Here is a 23,406-nt window from a genome sequence, read left to right as displayed (position 1 = left end):
CCACCGGTATTAGTAAGTGCAAATCTCTAATAGTGATTCTCGACTTCTTGTTTTGTAAACAATGCATTTGATCGTCGATTTGGCGTAACTGGTAACTCGCTCACACACGCTGGTAGTGGTGTTAGTTTGCGAGGGTGAGCTACCAGTTACGCCAAATTGACGATCAAATGCATTGTTTACAAAAGCAGATACGTCCCTTCAAAAAAGTAATCGAGAAATGATGATTTGCGAAGCTGTTTCTCAAAATAATCTTTATAAGTTTAGAAGTAAGAATGGAAAAAAAACATTCCTTCTCCCTAAATAATTATACCAACACCCCACCCGAAAAAAAAACATACAATTACCATAACACAAAATACAGTTACAACGAAATCTAGTGGCAACAATCTATCTTATTTCACGTATATTGTACAAGAAATTTTAACATATTGTTATTACAATAGATGTACAATTCGTCTCATATTGTAAGGATTTTTAACAATAGAACAAAATTACAATTAACCGTAAATGGCTCAAGTTTATTCGAGAAAAAGTGATTTTTCGTATGGTTAAGATACATAACAACCCCCTTGTACTATTGTAGATTTCCCCATTTACCATAGATTTTATTGTGGAAATAATAAATTATATGGTTATTTTATTGTTGTAGACAGTACGATTTATTGTGAATACGGAAGTACGATTTATTGTGAAAAGGGCGTCAGACATTGATTTCCGGTACCTACAGGTCATCTCGATTCCAAAAATACCCATATATACTGTGGGCTATTTGACAGTATTTCCCAGTTTGTCTCTAACCGGAAGCCACCATCTTGGAGTTTAAAATGGCGTCAGAAATCGCTTTCCAGTTCCTACATGTCACCACGATTCCAAAAATACCCATATTGTGGGGGTATTTGACAGTATTTCCTAGTTTTTCTCTAACTGAAAGCCGCCATATAGGATTTCAAAATGGCGTCAGACATCGATTTCCAGTTCCTACATGTCACCATGATTCCAAAAATACCCATATTGTGGGGTATTTGACAGTTTGGCACTTTGAATTTTGATCATCTAAGCTTTAATTCACTTGCACATTCGGCAGCACTGCACCTCCATTTACAGCTTCTTCGCCCAACCGTTTAACCATGTTGAGCAAAAATCAGGTTCGGTTTGGAAAAACTGAACCGAATGCCCGACCAGACGTGATGGAGTCTCGCTCGCGAGTTTTAAATGAGCCGAGCGTAGCATTTTTCTGAGGAGTAGAATGCCTACTACCAAATCATTCCGCTGAGCTTCAGAGCTTGTGAGCGAAGGGGGATAAAATGAAAGTGAGATTCGCTGCCATTCATGTTCACTCTGGGTGAACTCTGAGCTTCTTGCGTCGAAAAAAAAAGTAATCCAGAGTCTCGAAAAGCGCACCTCACGTCAAATCATCCTCTCGCTGAAGTTCACTATCCCTCTCTCTCGAGCAGAGCTGGTAAATATCACGGTCGTCATGTGACAGTGAGAAAACAGGTTCTCTCACTATCATGAGACGAAACTACCTATCATGAGATTTCTTGTCATTTTCCAATGATCAAGCACTCATGAGAATAATTCTTATGCGGTTTTTACATCATCATTTCTAACTGATTTAGATGAATTTAAGCAAGCAACCGTATGTAATCGCTAGAGTTAATATATTATTAAGATTTTCTCGGTACAAGTAACAAATGAGCTAGATATTACGATGACCACAACACTGTCACGTTCTGTCATGACAAAAAAATCGATGAGATTTTGAAAAGAATTTCTATCATCGTTTTCTCATCCGATGATAGTGACAGAAGTATCTCTTTAAATATCACGGGAGATTTTTCCTGCACTGATTCGATCCCAGCAATCCAGCTGGCATGATACGGGCACCAGGCAACCCCACTTGACTCCAAAATGGACCGTACCAGCGAACAATACAGGGATCGTACGCAGAGTGGGTCCCGGAACTCTGCAGAAATTTTGAATATGAATCCAAGCTGCCAATTCGCTTTAGAGATTACATCGCTATAGTGTACTCGAAATGTAAGGGCGTTATCTAGCATAACACCCAAGTCTCGTATTTGAGTTACTCGTTGTAGAGGCTGTTCTACGATAGAGTAGTCAAAAACAAACGGTTTTATCTTTCGATGGAAAGAAATGATACTGCAATTCGAAATGCTAACCGTCATGAAATTATGAGAACACCACATTTCAAAGCAGTTTACCATCCTCTGCAGCTCGAAACAATCTAGTAGATTCCTAATTATCATGTAGATCTTGACATGCCGCAGGTGGCAGCATAAGTTCAATTTCAGTGATGAATAGTACGAATAACAATGGCCCCAGATTGCTTCCTTGAGGTATTCCGGAGGTGTCTGAAAATGTCTCAGATTGTTCGGATCCAATTTTTATACACAGTAATATCCTAGTAATATCCCATGGTCAACACGATCGAACGCGGTTTTAAGATCCGTATAAACATCGTCGACTTGGGCACCAGAATCCATGCTATGCAGGCATGTGGAGAAGAATTGAACTAGATTCGTTGAGACAGATCGTTTTGGTACACTGCCAATCATACCAATCATAAGCTATGAGTAACTGCAGTTTCTTCCAAATCTGAGTAAATTTCGTATGGAGTTCTCTGAGTCAATTATTCTCAGTCGCTGAGTTGGTATGATTGGCCGTGTAAGAATCCGTGTTGTTCAGTGGAAATGTAGCGCTGGCAGCTGGCAAACAATGCATCATTTACAATGATCTCGAACACCTTCGAACTAGCACACTGTGATGTGATTCCACGATAGTTTTCAATATCAGCCTTATCACCTTTCTTGTGGACAGGGAACATGACAGAAAATTTCCAACAAGTGGGGAATTTACGTTGCTCTAATGATGTATTGAATAAAACAGTCAATGGGTAGACAACAGAGTATGAAGGTTTCAATTTGTCTATGGCTGCTTCAACATGATGTGTTGAGATTTCGAAGGTACTGAATTCAATTGCATCCCTTGTAGTGCCATCGAGAGCAGCAACTATTTGCGAGTCCGATGCCACTCCACAGGCAATCCATTTTTTTTCCTTTTGGAATTAACAAAAGACCAAAACCGCTTCGGGTTCCTAAGAAGCCTGTTCTGAAAGACGTTTCTTTTGTAAAGAAATCGGTTGTACAGTCGATACCTGTTACTCGCTTGCGTGAATTTGCGCTTTAAAACAGGGCAACGAGAACGGCAGAAATTTCGTAGAGCATGTCGACAGTGAGCATGCATAAGGGCGTAAACACGATGATCGATTCTCTTCATCGATTTTCTCGAAGTCCAAGCTTTGCAGATCAACGATATCCTCGGATATTGTAGGGAGCAGTAGCTGAACGGTGACCTCACGAGCAGGATGATACCGATCGAGATTGATTAATGGTTCCACAGCATTCGAAACAGCACTTTCACGTACGACATTTCCATTAGCTAACACAAAGTCAAGAATACGACCGTTTTGATTAGGAACTGGATTGATTTGCGGTAAACCATGCAGACTGAACCCATCCAACGAAATTGAACTAGGTGCAGAGAGATACGATTGCTGAACATCTATGACCGGAAGATCAACCAGATTGGATTGATTGTAGTCTCCAAACTGAATTGCGATATCCGAAACTTCAAGATTCGAGAGAATTGCTCCAAAAGAGCTAACGTGGTTATTGATGTCAGCAACATTTGCTCTCCGATCTGGTGGCAAGTAGATCACACCGATGCTAGCGTTACCGGCGGGAGTTTTAATCTTGATCCACAACTGTTCAAAAGTATCACAGACATGTGTAGGATATAAGCAGCAACTCAAGTGTGAAGATACGGCGATAAGAACGGCACCACCCCTGGATTTGGTGCTGTTTACAGGATTGCGATCATTTCGAAAAACAGTGTACGAGCTGCCAAACAGTGGCGTTGACCAAATGCGGTCATCAAGCCATGTCTCAGTGAGGACGATGACATCGTAGCAAGAATCCGAAGCGGCAAGAGTCGTCAATCTTAGTGCGTAAGTCTCTAACGTTCTGGTAGTAGGTGTTGAGACGACGTTCATCTGGGTCCAAATTTTCTCTGGCAGGGAGTTGTAGGGTTGGATCACTGCAAACCAGAGGCGCATGAGGGATGGAAATACTGTTGCTGCTTATGTACTTGCAATTTTCTTGCCACGATCTGATGTTATGACTTGAATAACAATTTTCGATCTTTTTACTAACAAGAGAATGTCAAACTAAACTATTGGCTATTAAGCGAACCTATCCTATTTGAACAGCTTTACTGAAAAAAGAAATATTCTATCTGGTCTCGATCCCAAGTTATTACTAGAAAAACAATGTTTGTACTAAGGAGTCAATGTCAAACAAAACTGTTCACTGCTCTTGATTCTGAGTTAACAATGGAAGAACTTTATTTGAACTCTTGCGTCGCCTTGTGAGTGAAGTCCCAACTCAAATGTTCACTATTGGATGGGTTTCGTCCATTTGAACAACTTTGCTGCAACAACTGAAGATAGGAAACCACCGAAAAACCGACATGAATCTTAAATTTAACTTTTGCTCGATAATAAATACCGACCGATTCAAATGTGTAGCGATCTGATAATCAACACCATAGATCCATCTAGAACTAGTAGCTTTGGAAACGGCTAATTGTGAACTATATACCGAACAATGAAGTGTAGATATAGGGTGGGTGAGCCAGTAGAGGAGGTACTAAACCAATTTATCAATTAAAAAATAAATATACGATGTACACACAATTGTTGTACGTCAATCTATAGCTTTCAACCTCTATTTTGAGAGAAAAATATAACATTGTAATAAAAATGCATAAAATTTTAAAAAGTTCGTCCTCCATTAATAGCAACACTGTTCCAGTAGTTGTGGTAGTTGCTAACTTTGGTTCCGATAATAGTGAAATGCGTTAGTTTCTTATGGGTTCCACTATTACAGGAACACTACCGCAACTATAGGTGCAAAGGAGTGAAAATCTTAAGGAATTCACTTTTGGGCATATTTTAAATTTGAAATATGCAAATATGCTTTATTTTAGGAGAGCTACCGATGAAAAATAATCTTATCCGGATCCTCCTCACTATTCCCGCACAACCTCCTTACCACAACTATAGGTACACCACTATTACTGGAAAACCTACCCTACTATTGTTATCTTTAATATTTCCTTTTCCTACAACCCCTGAGCTTTTTAAAATTTCCCTGAACATTAACACATCATTAATGTGCAACAACTGCTTGATTAGGGATTTGGGGGAAATCAGTTGGGTTGTCTTGCTGAGTGAACGTCCAAACAAACAATTCAAATTACCTCCATTAAGGTGACTCAGGTTCAACGACCAAGAACTGATGATCTCCAGCTCTGATTTATAAATTATCTGCACAGCCAACAAGTTTTAAACGATAACCTTAAACAACTAACTGAGATGGATTAAATTAAATCAAAAATGTACTACTAAATTATCAAAAAAAAAGTATGATTGAAATAAAGACTTCGTCAATTCATTGTAGTCAAGAGTTAAATTAATATATTCATCACTCATGTTTAGGTGTTTATTTACCACCCTGACGATAATTCATATATTTGATGTCAAGCGAAATACGATGCAGTGCGAAGGAGGTATGTATAATGTTATATGTTTCCATGGGCCTGAAAAGTACGATACATTCTTAGCAAACAATTTTGCAAGCCTTACTTCACCTAAACTGGCTGTCATAAAACTAAAAATAACTCAAATAGAATATCACTTTCTCAGCATTTAGAACGGCATTAAATCGCACCTTCTAGACCATGTGACGTATCGAGTTCCATTGTTGTCTCCAATCCGAATAAAACAAAATCAGACGAAATAGTCTCACGATAATCCGAACCAAATCACTAAACCGACTGCAATCAGCAATCTACTGCACGACTCTGCACACGGCCAATTGCGGGGGCCAGACCGGACGTTTCTCGCTCGTTCGCTCGCTCTGGCAATAAAGCACCGTAGATTACCCGTCTACGATCGATGGCTCACGATTAAATCCTTCCGACACGGGTGCAGCTATCTAATGAACTGCCTGGCTATAATCGAAGCGAACGCGATAAGCAAATCGAACTGCTCGAATAATTAGCATTTGCGAACTTCAATACCGCGTATCGTGCAGTAGAATTCCAGAAAAATTAAGGAACAATCCAACCGTAGCGGTTTTCATATGTAAATTCCACCGACCGGGTATGAATAATCGTGAAATTAAAGGCAGACTATTCTAGTCTTCAGCTGTTTGTTTTTGTTTAAGCCATGTGCGAGTCCGACTCAGTGTTACGGCATCGTGACGCTGAACTGTATGTTTCCTCCGAGGGCCAAATGTTAAACATTCCCGTTCACAGGTTACAGTAGCGCAGGTAACCTGGTAAGGTTGGTTTGGCAATGCTCCTTGTATTTTTCCTATATGCCTTTGTCATACCAAGTGTAATGATTTGTAGTGCACACTTACGGTAGCATGCATCGCATTCTTCTCCTGCATCTTTGGATTTATTACGTCCCCACTAGGACTTTACGGCAGCTTTCAGCTTAGTGTTCTTTGAGCCCTTCCACAGTTGTTAGTTGAGAGCTTTCAAAGTCTGGACCATTTTTTAATTGGGGAAACCACTCCTATTGTTTCGGACTCCCTACACAATAATATAAACCTATCGCTTCTAACGTACCGCAACAATAGGAGTGTTTCCCCTAGTATTATTGTGTGGCAAGTACAATCATGCTCTATGACCAGGGGTGTCGAGACATTTTCAACCCGCAAAATGCCTAGACCGGACCGGGAATCGAATCCAGCCACCTCCAGCATACATCACATAAAGTCTGGAACGCGCAAAAATTAGTCAACTTCAAATTGGTGTAGGGGAAATGGCTCTAATGTTGACCTATGGATCTAAGATTGGGCCCATCGCTAAAAATATGCTATTTATCAATTGTATCTAGATGAACGCGTCATTTGGACGGTACTAATGGATATTTTTGGTTGCTATGGAAAATTTAGTCGACTGCTGAATTTATGTATGGGCCCAAATTAGGGACACTTAGGCCGACATTACATACATTTCCCCTATTTCTAATGCATAAAAAAAACCTGAAATGCTGCATTTGGAAGTTGAGTGTATATACAATGGTTGCTATGATGAGTTTTCACTGTTTGCTCTCTAGTTTTCAAAATGACGTCCAAGCAAGAGGAACAGCGTGTCAAAATTTTGCTCGCGCAGCCATAAAATCCAACGTTCTCACACGCCAAGTTGGCAAAATTGCTGGATGTGGACAAATCGACCGTGACAAACGTTTTAGAAGTGTTCGGGGAGCGTCTGTCGACCGCCAGGAAGCCTGGAAGCGGCGGCAATCGTAATCCGGACGTGGCAGCAACGACGAAGAAGGTGGCGGTGAAATATAAGCAGAATCCTAACCTCTCCATCCGGGACGTCGTTGGCAAGCTCAATGTCTCCCATACTACTGTGCAGCGGGCCAAGAAACGAGCCGGGTTGTTGACGTTTAAGAAGGTGAAGTTCGCCGAACCGAGATTACAAACAAAACACGTCGGCAAAGCAGCTGTCCCGAAAGCTGTATACGAATCTGCTGACAAAGTTAGCCTATGTCGTCATGGGCGACGAAACTTATGTGAAGGCGGATTTCAAGCAGCTTCCAGGACAGGAGTTTTATACCGCATCAGGAAAAGGGAAGGTGGCTGAAATGTTCAAAACCATAAAACTATCGAAGTTCCCGAAAGAATATCTCGTCTGGCAGGCCATATGCACGTGTGGTCTAAAAAGCGGCATTTTCATTACTACGGAAACCATCAATCAAGAGATCTGCGTCCAGGAGTGCCTGGAAAAGCGGCTGCTATCATTCCTAAAGCAACATAATAGACCTGTGCTGTTCTGGCCGGACTTGGCGAGCTGCCACTATGGGAAAAAGGTAATCAAGTGGTAAGGTGCGAACAACGTGGTTGTGGTACCCAAATACCAAAACCCTTGAAACAGCCCAGAATTCCGCCCTATTGAACGGTATTGGGCCTTGGTCCAAAGGAATCTAAAAAAAACTAATAAATCCATGGAAAACGAGCAGCAGTTTAAATCTAACTGGCGTTCGGCGGCAAATAAGGTCGATGAGACGACTGTGCAAAATTAAATGGAAGGGGTTGAGCGGAAGTTCGGATTTGGCAAACCAAAAGAATGAACGAACATTTTTTCCTATAAATATATGAATTGAACTACCAAAAAAAATAAGAAGATTTTTTTATATGAATTTTGACTGAAAGAAACGATTTTTTTGTCGACCAATTTTTGCGCGTTCCAGTCTTTATGTTGCGTTAAACAATGTTTTAGCTGGTTTTCTCAAATAACACACAAGGACTAGCTCAGTGTTCTACAAAGCTGTAGAATAATTAATTTGTTTAATTTTAAACAATATGGTGACCCTCTAGAAATCGAGTTTCAAAATTAAATTTTTACACATTAATTTTGCGCAAATTATTTGTTCTAATAACTTTTTGAACCTCACATAATTTTTCAAATGTTTAACAAATTTCTATCTCTTTTATTTGAATAGTTACAAATGATTTTCGTCAAAAAAATTTATGACTTTTTCAAAACCGTATTAAATTAGTTGAACAAAAAAGGCTCTCTTACACTGAAAATATAATTTAGTCTATACAACGAAACTGTTCGTTTGATCCTCGAATCCATTCGTTGTTATCTGCAACGAAATAGATTCGTACTTTTATTGAAGGTACCCAGGTAACTATTTGAAGCTTAACAAGTGTTGTTTAATCGATTTTAATTCAGCCTTAGATTGAATAATTGCTGTACATAGACCACGTTAACTTTTGTTTAGCTTTTAAACATCTAAATCTGGTGATTTTAATAAGGCCAAAAGCTTAACAGTAATATACGTTATGAGCTTTTTAAGGCATTAAATAACAGTCTTTTAATACCCTTGTTTAGCCTTCTAGTTTTATTTCAAAAATAATAATGGAAGACCGTACCTTATCCTATGCATTTAAATGGAATTGCGTTAACTTGTTGCTGACTAATTTGATTTACATATTTATATTGTTAATATAAGTCTAAAAATTACCTTTACATTACGGGATTCGAACCGACAGTCGCTGATTCACAGGCGTCAACCATATCTTCTGGACCATTTAAGCATATGTGTGGCAAAAGGTATGATCATTATCTTGAAGCACGTCAAATTTAAGTTGAATAACAGCAACTGGAAGAGTATTATACAGCAATGCAGAATTGTAAACAACAACTGGTGACAGTTAAACATTCATCTTATTTTCAAGTGTACTGCGGTCTGAAACTTCATTGCAATATAACAGACAAAACACAGGATTACATATGTCAATACTTCCGACGTCGTCGCAGCCCACATCTACCTGTCTATCCCTAAAAATCTCCTATTTGTTGTCTCTACTGCTGCCACTGCTTGTAATTAGAAAGGTAGGCAGTGAATTTAGAAGAACTAAATGCCGGAAATGCAACGAGTGACACAGACACTGACGACATTTAATAAATCAAGCTATCAAAATATGTGTAACGCATTGCTGATTCGTGGAGTTGAGTTAAGCTTAAATAAGCCTTGTTCAATCTTTAGATTAGCTAACCTATTGAGGTTGCATAATGGGGATACAATTCGCTTCATATAGCGGCGCCGGTGGTGTAGTGGTAAGCGTGATTACCTCTCATCCCAGCAGGCCTGGGTTCAATCCCAGTCGGCGCCGCCGGGAGGCATAACATCTCTGATCACGCCTTTCTTCGAAAAGGAAGTAAAGCCGTTGGTCCCCGGTTCATGAGTTGGTGAGTCGATAGGTAGGGTCCAGGTGTGGGAGCTCTGCCTCCCTGGCGTTGGTAGCATTGGTGCTCAGCACGGAAAACAAGATCGAGATTCGTTTCCACGGAGCGGCCAGGAAAGAAGCCATGTTGACAGGTATAAGTATATATAATAAGTGAATGCTTGCAGGAAGCAAACAATCTCTAATTTATCAGCGACACAAACACCTTAAATTCATCCCCGAGCGTGGTAATCCCAGTAGAGCGTTTCCATAGCGCGGGTAATTTCTGCTAACGTGTGTTAGTGTAGCATTTTGATATCTTTCAGAATGATTCTTCATTTTTTGAGTACTTTAATTGAGTGGTGAGCATTTTTTATTAAGGGGGGTAAACACTAAGATAAAAAAAACTTTTTTCTGTCTTGTTGAAATGGATGAACATCTATGGAAACATTGTAGATGAAGTTATTTTAAGAAACATTGTCCAAGACGTCAATTTTCAATCTCTCAAGTGGACGAAGTTATGGGTGAAAATGGAGTGCAAATGGTAGTACCCCCTTAAAAACCGTTTTTTTTTCTCATAAATTTTTAGTTTGAGTTTTTAAATTTTTTCAATGTTCTACAATGTTGTAAGTGCTGTAAAAGTGCACCTTTTTGTCCAATGCAGCGAATCGCTATCTCTGCATGTAAAGGATTTACATCCGTATTTATGATCCGATAACTTTAAAGAGGTGTACATTTTGCTGAGATATCAGCTAACAAACAGATATTTTGCAGAGATATCAGCAAAATTAAATGCCGAGGTGATCGGCTGTTGGAGATTTTACCAAGCTAGATTAAGTGTGTAATAATTTGATTTTTGGTAAGCAAATGAATAGGATCGTTCCGTTTCCCATACAAAATTTAAAATTCTTCCGAAAATCGAGATTATAATCAAATTCGTTCAAATTTCGCCCAGTTGTTGGAGACTAGAATAAGCATTAAAAAAGAGCAGTCGGGAACCCACTCTAATGTAAACACTTGGAAAAATGTTCATGAAAGCAGCAAAACGTAGCAAAACATTGAGGTATTTTTTAGAAAATTCATTAAGCATCCCCTTGGATCCCCTATGAATTGTATATGTAACAGTAGAGTACAAACTGAACAAAATAACGTTGAGATTAGCTGCTAATACCTGCTGACCTGCAAGATACACCCCCTAACAGATAGCGTAAAAAATATAAAAAGGTACTAAAATCCTTAAATCAAAGATTGAGCGATTTGTTTTTTTTTGCAGTAAAAATTTGCAGATTTAGAGCACTTACAACTTTGTAGAACATTGAAAAATTATTATTATTATTTAGCTTTATTTAGGCGGCTTTCAGCCTTAGGCTGGTTCGCCTCCAAGGACATTGAAAAATTTAAAAATTTCAAACTCAAAAGTTTCGGTTAAAAAACGGTTTTTAAGGGGGTACTACCGTTTGTACTCCATTTTCACCCTACAACGTGACAGCTTGGACAAAGTTTCTTAAAATGACTTCATCTACAATGTTTCCATAGATGTTCATCAATTTCAACAAGACATAAAGCTATTTTTTTTTATCTTAGTGTATACCCCCCTTAAGCAAAAAATGTAACCACTGCAATAAAGTATTTGTCCCTCTTCTTTTTTTTTTGATTTCGTCCTACTGTGCGTCGGTTGGCACATCACGCACTCAAAAAAGTTCACTCATCTGATCGAAGTGTTTAAACACTTGATTTTTCATATGCACAATAACATTTATTTTAAGTGTATTTCACCGTAATTCAATGTGTTCTGCACTACTGATTTCTAGTGTTTCAAACTTTGAAATGTTAATAATCAATTTATGTGTATTGCACATTGAATCACACTACTATTCAAAACAGATGGATTTGAAGTTTTTTGCATTTCAATGCGATGTGAATTGCTTGTTCTTCAAGGTAAACATCGAAAACATGACTTGTGACTTCGTCCTTATCAACCAGCCTCATATATGAGAACAATCTTGGCCCAGTGAGATCAAACGTAGACAACGGCATCAGCACACCCCAACAGTCCAGGATCAATTCCCAAGTCATACCCATTAAAAAAAAGGCATTTATGCCCTCTGGTAGCTTTGTTTATATATTTGTAGATTCAATTTTGGAGTCAGTAAAGTAGAAGTCGATAAAGTCAAATATTGTAGACCATTGAACTATAATATGCAAAGCTATTGATATTACCATGTGATGCACATCGACTCCAAGTGTGTCACAATTCGAACCAATAGTGTTGAGGCATGCCCTAATAAACAAATACCATAAACAAACAATAACCCAAATAGTCGAACTTTTCCACAAATGGTTTTGATGATACCCCAAACACGTCGTTAAGGAAAATAACCATAACAAATTTATTAGGGTGGTTCAAAGTATAAAAAAATCGGATGTGTTTCACAATAAGTGCCAAATTAAGTGTGAAACACATGATGATGACGTGTGGAATTTTTTGAGTTCGTACGGTTCGCTCAATTTCTGCTTGCGATGGTGAGTCATTCGAGAAGACGTTCAAGAAGTGCCTAGCAAATAGGCTACATTTGTCCTCAGTTGTCAATGCAACGTCATTGTCGAGAAACATTTTTAACGGCAGACCAGCTTCGTTCTTCTTCGTATCGTAATCATTGCTGGCAATTGAAAAACTTCGTTTGGTAAGGGTACATCGCCGATGAGTGAGAGCGCGGAGAGCTCTAGCTCGCACTCGTTTCAGGTTGCGGAGAGCAGCGTTAGACAAAGGCGGTTTTCTTGGAGGTAGGCACTTCGGTACTGAAGCACAAACACAGTCGCGCATAAAGGTAATTATAGCGAGCACTTGCTGTATCGATATCAAGGTCATTCAACACAGTCCAGTCGATTCCGGGACATATAAATTCAGCAAAATACGTAAAAAATCTGTGAACTTCGTGGAGCTTCAGAGAGTTTCGTAGAAATTCAGGAAACCTTGAAAAAAATCAGGAAGCTTCTTGAATGCGGGAACTTTGTACAAGTTTGAGGAACTTCGTAGAATTTTAGGAATCATTTTTAATGAGAAGGAACCTCACAAAAGTCCGAGGAGTTTTTTTTTAATTTGCCGTCTTTTAATTTATTGTTAGCTTCGTTGAAGTTTGATGGACTTGATGTAGTTCAGTTGCAGAAAATCAAAGAGAAATGTTGAAGCACAGTGAACTTTGTAGAAAATGCAAAATATCAGGAGGACTTGATTGATATGTTATTGAAAATCTGTAAATGTGAACGTAATTCTTTAAAATTCTACGAAGTTTTCTGAAATTATAAGAAAATTCCTTTCACAAAGTTTCTTGAACTTATACTCAGTTGCATGAAATCAAACGAAGCTCACTGAACTTCTTTCCAAACTCCTTAACTTATCCGAAGTTTCTTTTGAACTTATGGATAGATCCGCGAATTTCTAGATTGTATCGTATGCACTGTTTGTAGGCTCAATGAACTTTTAGGATTTATCCCTGGCTTATCCAAGGTTTCCTAATATTTTAGGAATTTCACTGCGAAGTTCCCTAAACTTATTCCATGTTCCATACTTAAATCATAATATTAAGCTTTCTTAATTCTACCATGATATCAGAACATCTTTAAACCACTCCGAACTTCCGAGAAGATTCTTAAACTTTTCAATGAATATTTCAAAACATCTGGAAAATTCCCTGAAATGTAACGAACTTCCAAAAACTTCCAGGATGTTTAATTTGTTGAAGAAAGATATCTGACAAACTGCTGCGAAGTTTCTGCAACTGATTCGAGGGTCCCTGATACCTAAAAAGCTTATTGATTTTTTAGCTTCTACGAAATTCCCTGAACTGTTACAAAGCTTACTGAGCTGCTTCAAAGTTTACTGAACTTCGAGTGAACTTTTACAAAAATCTTTGCAATTCTAGGAAATTTTAGGAAGCAATACCATGTTGCAGGCGGTTGGGTTCGATTCCCGGTCCGGTCTAGGAATTTTTCGGGTTGGAAAATGTCTCGACTTCCGTGGGCATAAATTATGATTGTACTAGCCACACAATTATACTATTGCAGAAATGGTGTAGGCATCGAAAGCTTTCAATTAATATCAGTGGAAGTGCATCTAGAACACTAAGTTGGGAGTAGTATAAGTATCATGTATCTTGATTTTTTAACACGAAGAAAGTTGGGACCCTCTTATTTTTATTTTGATACCGTAAAGTTTAGGAAAAAGTTTGTTAGTTCAAAAAATAGTTTTGGAACTTTGTTTTGAGGTAACAAACTTGTTACAATACCTTACGGTAGCAAAATAAACAAGGGAGTCCCAACTTTTTACGTGTACAAAATTCAAGATATATGGCGTCGCTGTGCAGGATCAAAATGTCACCCACCCGTGAAAAGCATCGCAGGGGAACTGGGTGTAATAGGTGTCATTTTAAGTGGGGAAATATAACCATTGGCCTTTTTTCAAGTACACGCAGAAATTTATGTGAAAATATCACCAAATGATAGATCAGCAGCAGTACTAGATTTAAAAAACATTAAATTGTTTGAAAAGTCCAAGAAAACTTACTGTTGGTCATATTACCCCCATTACACGTTTTACACCATTTCCTCCAAATAAAGTCTTCCCCTACCTGATGGTGATGTTGATTTACGTTGACGAGCCTTGACTTTCTAGAAATCATCAAAAGAAGTAAAGTAAGAAGTAAGTAAAAAAAAAAAAAAAAATGTCAATGACGCCATTTTGAGGGGGAAAAAATAAAAGATCCAAAATGGCCGAATTACAGCACAAATGTTACTGGTTGAGTTTTAACGATTCTTCATTTGGCGTGGAATTGCTCATATGATTATTGAGGGAAATCATGATAGTAAAAGTAATTCTGAAGACTTTTTGGAATGACCCGAACCATATCCAGAGATGAGTTTCTGAGAAACAACTTCAAATATTGGAAAATTTACGTGCACATAAATTCAATATCCAAGATTAACAAAAAATATTCGATTGAGAACAAATGAAGCTGAATATTGCATTAGGTCCTAAGTAACATTGACAGATTCTCTTCGTGGACTTTTTCTTTGCTTCCCCACGGCCATGTAAAGACGTTCCCAGGTATTTTCAGGACACAGATCGATAAAAGCAGCTTTTATGTAGCATCTAAATACGTCAAACAGATTAAGAAACGGTTATGTGCTCAAGTTATTAACGAAAGAGAAAGTCGACGAAGAGAATCGATCAATGTTACTTAGGACCAAATGCAATGTTCAGCTGGAAATATCAAGATGCTTGTCTCAGAAAACTGATTAAAATTATGTAGCTAGAAATTTAAGAAAAGTAGGGGAATTTACGTATTCTCGGCAACCTAAGCAGCGACCTTCTTTCTATAGCCTTTTTCTCTATGGAACGCACACATATGCAGTATTGGTTTGTTTACAATCTTTTGCTGCCAGCTGCTCTAACAATTTCAGTCGAAAGAATTGTCGAAAACTGTTTTGAAACGCTTTTACAAAGCTCCAATCTTCTCTAGTGAGAGCGAGTATTGTCGGCAACCAGTTTTTCTTCGGCAACCGTTCCATTTGAACTGCATGTAAATCTGCTGTTCTATTATCGGCAACTCGAAATCAGCTACAATTTGTAGTGCGTGTGTTTCATTTCAAGAAAACCCTGCTAGATTGCTTTTTCTCAGTGGTAAAAATATAGTCAAATTGAAGCTGAAAGCATAAAGAATCGTTTGCATGCATTCAGCGAAGTGTTTTCGTAAGAAAATCCAGTGAAAATAGTGTTTCAATTTGGGTTGCCGAAAATAGTCTGTCATGCCGAAGCCGTCATTTCCCCTATCACACTATGAATCTATTAAATTTGTCGAACCTCTTAACGGAATCTCTTTATGAAGAGCTCACTCACACACTCAAAGCTTTTCATATCACACTATGGTGCATTCAATATCCCAGAAATAGAGATTTTTTGTTAAAATCAAGCTGAACATTGCAGTAGGTCTTAACAATTGACAATTGATCAATTCTCTTCGTCTACTTTCTCTTCGTCAATAACTTGAGCACAGAACCGTTCCTTGATGTGTTTGCCATATTAGATGCTAGATAAAAGATTCTTTTATCGATTTGTGTGCTAAAAATACCTGGAAATATCTTCACATGACCGTGGGGATGCAAAGAGAAAGTCGATGAAGAGAATCTATCAATGTTATTTAGGACCTAATGCAATTTTCAGCTTGAAATGTATGTCATGAAAAGTTTTTAAGGATCTAAAATTATCACAAATATTTAAACTGACAGCCTCTTGGACATTGCTAATTTAGACTACGAATGTTTATCAACAGAATTCGATTAATATAGGTTTATCAAAATAATGTACAGTTCCAATCAAATTCCCGGTTCTTTCAGTTTTTTTCGATTCCCTGTTAATTTCCAGTTCTCCTGGTTATTCTGGTGCAGGGGCCAGACACTGGTTTTTATTTTAAATCTCTCTTGCGGACTTATGAATCATTTGTGAACTTTATCTCAGTAGCCGGATTTCACGCAAACTACACCAGTGGTTGGCAACCCCCTCTCAGATTCCAATGAACCTTTGTGGGTGTAAAGATTGTATCTACTTAAGCAACTTTGCATACTTATTTTTCTTGGGAAAAATCTAGACTTTCATTTGAACAGGGCGGAACTTTTTTGCAACTATTCCTACAAAAAAATATAACTCGAATGCAAATAAAATAAGTATCCTACTATGGTGTTGGAACATCGGTTGTTCGGAATAGCGAAGACTATTCTTCTATCGCTTTTCAAGTGACGGTAAAGGCAAAGGTGTTATATTCTAGACAAAAGGTAAGCTCTAAAATCGTTGTTGTCGTCGAGCCGGCGCCAGTGGTGTAGTGGTAAGCGTTACTGCTTTCTCACGTCTTCCTTCGGAAGGGAAGTACAGCCGTTGGTCCCGGCCCATGTGTGTTTGAATGGGTGCGATATCCTAGACAAGTGTGGGAGCTGCTTTTCTGCACATTCGATTGTCGTCAACGATAAAAAAGCATTCATAAAAACTATCACGGAGATATGTATAATCCTAACAACTCAATACAATTGACGTGAAAACTGAAAAGTCATCATCGCAACAAGCAAAAGTGGCAATCCGATGAGAAAAAAAAGTAAATTTCATTCAATAATTACCATCCGCTTACGACATTTTGCTGTATCACGGATGTATCGTAATTTTAACTTTAACCTGAGCTCATTACTTGCGCACATAAAATAAAAAAAGAAAAACAACACCAAATGATTCAAACGAGCCAAAGTCAAAGATGAACAACAATTCCAACGAGCAAATATAACGGACCTTGTCAACTTGACACCGACAAATCAACGAAAAATCTGCAAAAAGCCAAGAAGAATGTAAACAAATCAACAATCATATCACTTACGGCCACGTGCCGGATCTCCTGCGGCGCGTCTCGGACGAGAAGTACCCATCGTCGTTGAGGTAATCGTCATCGCTCCATTCGACGTGCTTGTAACCGTTACTGCCGCTGCTGGTAATACTACTGCTGCTGCTGGCCCCGCTCTTGCTGCTATTGATGGTACTCATATCGACGCCGTTGCAACCACTGCTGGTCAGGCTGCTATTGCTATTCCGGTTGCGGTGTTTGATCACATGCACATTGGACTGGTGCCTGCCGGCTCCAGCCCGATGGTGGTGAAGATGCCCTGACGTCACCACTCGTCGAGACTCTCCAAGGTAGGTTGAAGTGTTTGCTTCACTGGTATTACTACTACTACTGGTAGGGCTCTTCTGCTGTTGAGCAGCCCGTCTTGCAGCCGCCGAGTGGGCCGGTTCAAGTTCACCACCGTTATTGTTGATTATGTCATCCGTGGTGGACGAACGACTAGCCGAACGGGAACTGGCGGAAACTTGAGCCGGCAAAGCTGTGCTCGCTGCGTACTGGGACTGACCGATGTGGCCACTGGTGCCATCGATGGTGGCCGATTTGTGACACCAAGAGGACAACTTGTAATGGACACGTTCCTCCAGTCGTGATCGATGCAATGTCGCAAGGTCAACATCCGATAGGTAAGCCATTTGATCAGATTTGCCTGAATATCAGCACGAATTGAACCGTCGTCGATGGGAGGCCTTGACTGGCTGGTTGTTGGCTTTTATTCTTGCACTCGCGGCGATCGTTGGTGTTCAGCTAAGCGAAACCTTAAAGCGTATTACGTTTTCACTGTCACGCAAACTCATCCATGGTGATGGAGCTAATTGTTCTATTTTATAATTTTAATTACACCACTTTACTCAAAATACGCCGAATTCACTGAACTAGCACACACCGCAAACAGCATCTGTTGAATAAATGATTAAGGATTTCAGAATACGAGATGCTTCCACGCTCGCGCTTCAATCATAGTTTTTCGTTATCAGTAAATGTAATCACAACCATCAGCGCGCCATCTTGTGCTTCCTAGTTCAACCAACGAAACAAAAACAAATTCGATTACCTACATCACTCCGCGCTTTGTTCGGGCTCAAAAAAGTACCGATACTCGAAGACTGGCATGATACTGACTGAAGGAAAAAAATCAATCCGATTACGACAAATCAAACAAACAAGCGAACTCTCAATTACGCGGTTTCAATTTCCTCAATCAAGCTACACCGCTAATCAGTCAGAGTAGATGACTTTCTGCTACTAGAAAGTACTACCGAACTACGTGTGCACAACCGTATCACGCTTGTCACTGATGGTGGTGAGCTGACTGCGGTTTAACAGCTGACTCCAAACTGACCCTTCGCCGACGAAATTGGTACCGAATCGCCCCCCACCATCACCCTCCACTCCACCAGCGAGGCATCACCGTGATGTTCATGTGTTCCAGACGGGACGGGATGCCCATGGTCGTAACCTACCATAACAGACATTGACCCACTGAGAGTGCATTCGCCCAACGACGACGGCTGGCTGTGGCCATCTGAGAGCAGCATTCACACAACCCATGCTTTGTTGACATTGAATCGTATCGGATGGGATGTAGGCACTTCATCAGCGCCTTTCCATAAAGTGGTAGCATGATAGATAGAAGCCATTTTTTCGGTCCATGTGTTTGGGTGGCATATACGATTTGAAAAGCTATTTTGGGGTATGGATACACAGCAAAAAGTTTGTAAATTTATGTGTGGCATATTGGTGTATTTTCTGGCCTTAGTTGAAACATACACCAATAAAACATTAATTTTACTCGAAAGTATTTTAAAATACATTAATTTGCATTGGATTTTGCATGCATGTGTGTTTTTACATAGATGGTCAAAGTTCAATTGAAATTGATTTAATTTTTAACGAACAACTATATACATTTATATGAACGTGTAAATTTGAGCTTTCATTCATTAAATTTCGGATTGTCAAACGTGTAATTTTATATTTAAAAACCTGCTCCAGTTAGCAGTTGAAAAATACAAAATATGTTTATCTGTGTGGAGGATAAGGAAATTATTTCTATCTGGTAAAAATAGACCCTTCAGAGTCATAGACATGGAACATTTACTATTGAGAACTATGATTAGACCACTTAGGTCCAATAGCTACAAATTAGTACATTTATGATGATTTGCAGTGAAGAATTAGGGTAAATTTGCCATTTATGGAATCATTCCTTTAGCAGACCACTTGCGGATTATTAAAGATTTATAGAAAAATTGGAACGATTTACAAGTAAATTTCATCGGAAGACACATTTCCCAACCATCATCTAAATCGAATTCATGAAAATATTGGTCAAATACGTTCTAAAATAAGGGGAGGAGGAAATACATGAGTTGTCAAATCAACAAAGTAATAATTTTATAAGAAAGAAGAACAGCTTTTAACAGAATGAAAAATTAATTTCATGAAACTTTTGAATCCTGGTTCTGCAAAGATTATATTTAGTGTAAAGGGTGATACGGTCAAAATTTGGTCAATATCAACTTGACGTATTTCTTTCAATTTTGCATTTAAAAAACCTGAACACCCCTCATTTTGAAGGTGTGTGTGTGTAGAATGTTGCTCCTATTTTGATTTTGGAATTCACTCTTCAGTTATCAAAATGCCGTCCAAGCAAGAAGAGCAGCGTATCAAAATTTTGCTCGCGCATCGCGAAAATCCGAGCTACTCGCACGCAAAGTTGGCAAAATCGCTAAAAGTTGCCAAATCAACCGTTACAAATGTAATTAAAGTGTTTGGGGAACGTTTGTCGACAGCCAGGAAGTCTAGATCGGGGGGAAATCGAAAACCGGAAGCCGCTGAGACGACAAAGAGAGTTGGCGGTAGTTTCAAGCGAAACCCTAACCTCTCTCTCCGAGATGCCGCAAATAAGCTGGGTGTATCGTCTACAACCGTGCATCGAGCCAAAAAACGAGCCGGACTATCGACTTACAAGAAGGTAGTGACTCCAAATCGCGATGATAAACAAAATACGACGGCCAAAGCGCGATCCCGGAGGCTGTACACGACGATGCTGACGAAGTTTGACTGCGTGGTAATGGACGACGAAACCTACGTCAAAGCCGACTACAAGCAGCTTCCGGGACAGGAGTTTTATACGGCAAAAGGAAGGGGAAAGGTAGCAGATGTTTTCAAGCACATGAAACTGTCAAAGTTCGCAAAGAAATATCTGGTTTGGCAAGCCATCTGTACCTGTGGCTTGAAAAGCAGCATTTTCATAGCTTCCGGGACTGTCAACCAAGAAATTTACGTGAAAGAGTGTTTGAATAAACGTCTGCTGCCTTTCCTGAAGAAACACGGTTGTTCCGTACTGTTTTGGCCGGATTTGGCATCTTGCCATTACGGTAAAAAGGCCATGGAGTGGTACGCCGCCAACAACGTGCAGGTGGTTCCCAAGGACAAGAACCCTCCCAACACGCCAGAGCTCCGCCCAATTGAGAAATACTGGGCTATTGTCAAGCGGAACCTAAAGAAGACCAAAAAAAACTGCTAAGGGCGAGCAGCAGTTCAAGGCAAACTGGCTTTCTGCGGCGAAGAAGGTGGACAAGGTGGCTGTACAAAATCTGATGGCAGGGGTCAAGCGTAAGGCCCGGCAATTCGGATTTGGAAAAGCGGAAGCCTAACTGAATATTTTTCCTGAATTTTATACTAATTGAACTTGAAAAAGAATTTTAATTTGATTTCTTAAATAAACGATTTCACCGATTTACACGCGTTTTCCCTTGACCAAATTTTGACCGTATCACCCTTTAGCATTTGAAATGGGCTTACGTCCAAAACGTAAACAAACCAGAAAATGAATTTTAAATTTTTACGCCACTATTCAATTCATATTTAAGAAAATTGAAGTATTTTAGGCATTAATATTGTTCACAATACCAATAGTAACTGTATCTCAGTATACAATATCCATAATATGTATAAACCTTTCAAAAATATATGAAAACCGATAACAATTTAATTTTATAAATTAATAAGCCTTTTTGTGAGTCTTTCAATGGATAGGCCTTTTTTGTTAAGCCATTGTACTTGTCATCAGAAATGGTACGCCCTTTGCTAAGCCTTTTCGCAACGTCAAATCATCGGCCAGCCTCAAGCAGTAAGGCCTAGCTTTGGTTTGAAAATTTTCAATCATCGGCCCTTCTACGTCACTAGGCCTATCAATGATCATCGGTCGTTTCAAAAATCGAGTTGTTTTTAATGATTTTCCTCGATTATGCGGAACTTTCCTACATGATTAGTAGCTATCAAGTGGTGCTAAAGAATGGTTTCAAAACCCGATTTATTTACGTTTTGGACATAGGCCCATTTTAAATGTTACTGGTAAATTATATCAGAAAGTGAATTCCAGCTAGGTACGTTGGTCATGACCGATCAGAAAGTTATCAAGGCAATTCTGCGTCTCCATAATTATTCGTGAAATTAACGGTTTTATTCGAAAAAAGTATGTTTTAAGAGATGCAAATAAAAAAAAACTGTTTTTGGTCCTCAAGTTAGCTATAATGCACTTAAGTATAATGTTTTTTATATGAAATTGGGATAAAAATTTCCGATGAATCCAATTCCGTGCCCAGAACTCATATATAAACCGATTAAAAAAGTTTAGTATAAGCATTTAAGTGAAAGTAAGAGTTACGTTAAAAATGAATTACAGATTCGTAAGTAGGCATTTGGTAAGTCACATTTCTGTAGAAATCTGACTCCAAACTTAGGATCATGAACTACTATTTTATTGATTTAAAATATTTTCTAAATTTTTCCCCCAAATTTTCACTAAGGTTCTTGGGTGGGTATACAATAAGGCTTCTACTACCTATTCAATATTTGGCCGACCTAATCGAACAAGTTTGCAATGATTTTTTTGGTTTTTGTTATCTCAAACTTTTGAGTGTATCTCTAGAAGCCATTATAAAATTGCTTCAAAAAATCAAAAAAAAAATCCTATTCAGATCTTCACAGTGAATTTATCCTGAATATCTAGTCCAGAAGAGGAAGAAGTATTTTTTTCCAATTTTCCATCTAAATTCACAGGTTTATTGCGGTTTTTTTTCCGGTTTAACTGGTCACCCTGATTATTGTATTTTGCAGTTGAAATTGACCCATCAACATAGATATAGATTGGAATATATACAGTATGTTCAGTATGATGCACATGAATGGAGAGTCACATATCGTATAAGTTTACATTATATATAATGTAAAGTTCTGAGACATTTCATGCAGTGTAGCAAATATTGTATGCCAAAGCCCATTGTTGTAAACAACATTGCTTACAAGTTGCGCGGTTGCGTGAAATGAAATACAAGTTTACGTGAATGAATGTTTAAATCACTATTAAAATTCAGAATTTTTATCTGTGTAGAATTCGAGATGAAGGACAAGGACTGTACCACGAGTCCGAATTCCTTTAAATAAATTGCGACATGTAGTCACATTAACCAATTGTGTAGTCATTTGTGACTTGGATGAGATTCAAACCCAAGCCATCCAACGTGAAATGCCTAGCTGCATTGATGTCAACCCTCTTCGAATTTGATATTTCATAAAGCAGGTTTTCTAGCATCAAAATATGTTTCTATGATTTCAAATACTTTTCCAAAACCACCAGAAAAAAAAATCCCAAAATGTTAGTAGATCAATTACTGAATCAAAAATTGTATAACAGTGAAATTGATGTTTCATTCTTTTTCAACATACACACCAAAAAATTACGAATTTTAATAGATATGTAAATATCCATGCATGCTAAAATTGAAGCATGTAAACTTCCTTTTAACGTAAACTAGCAACTTGCAAGAAATATTGCTTACAAAGATGGATGGTTGCATACAATATTTAGAATATTTCATTAAATGACTCATAATGTGAATTTGTATGATATGTGACGCTCCATTTATGTGCATCATAGTAACAGAAATTTACACTACTTTTTCGAACTGTGTAGGTACTACCAAAAATGTAATAATACAATCAATTACAGAATAGCATATTTCTTTAATGTTTTATCAAGAAGTACAATCGAGACTCAACTTATGATTCATCCTGCTTATATACTGCTACGGTCCTTTTTCTGACGGTGCTGTTGATAAAAAGAATTT

The 23,406-nt window shown here is 38.5% G+C and overlaps 1 protein-coding gene across 2 annotated transcripts in view; it reads right to left on the bottom strand.

Moving 5' to 3' along the window:
• LOC135712732 (NAD kinase-like) overlaps positions 1–23,406 on the bottom strand; it is a 113,103-nt gene that overhangs the window by 35,607 nt on the left and 54,090 nt on the right. Inside the window, exon 1 of one of the 2 annotated variants that reach the window (XM_065235770.1) lies at positions 17,249–18,157. The exons of the other annotated variant lie outside the window; for it this stretch is intronic. Coding sequence (XP_065091842.1) covers positions 17,249–17,904 — 656 coding nt within the window. The 5' untranslated portion in view covers positions 17,905–18,157. Of the gene's footprint in view, positions 1–17,248; positions 18,158–23,406 lie in introns of those variants that run through there. 2 annotated transcript variants of the gene reach the window in all.

This window comes from Ochlerotatus camptorhynchus, unplaced genomic scaffold, assembly GCF_037179485.1.
Source record: "Ochlerotatus camptorhynchus isolate MF236.1 unplaced genomic scaffold, CSIRO-AGI_Acam_v1.1 ptg000503l, whole genome shotgun sequence".
Lineage (NCBI taxonomy): Eukaryota > Metazoa > Arthropoda > Insecta > Diptera > Culicidae > Ochlerotatus > Ochlerotatus camptorhynchus.
Note: the sequence above shows the minus strand (reverse complement) of the source record. Positions and strands in the feature narration are given on the sequence as shown.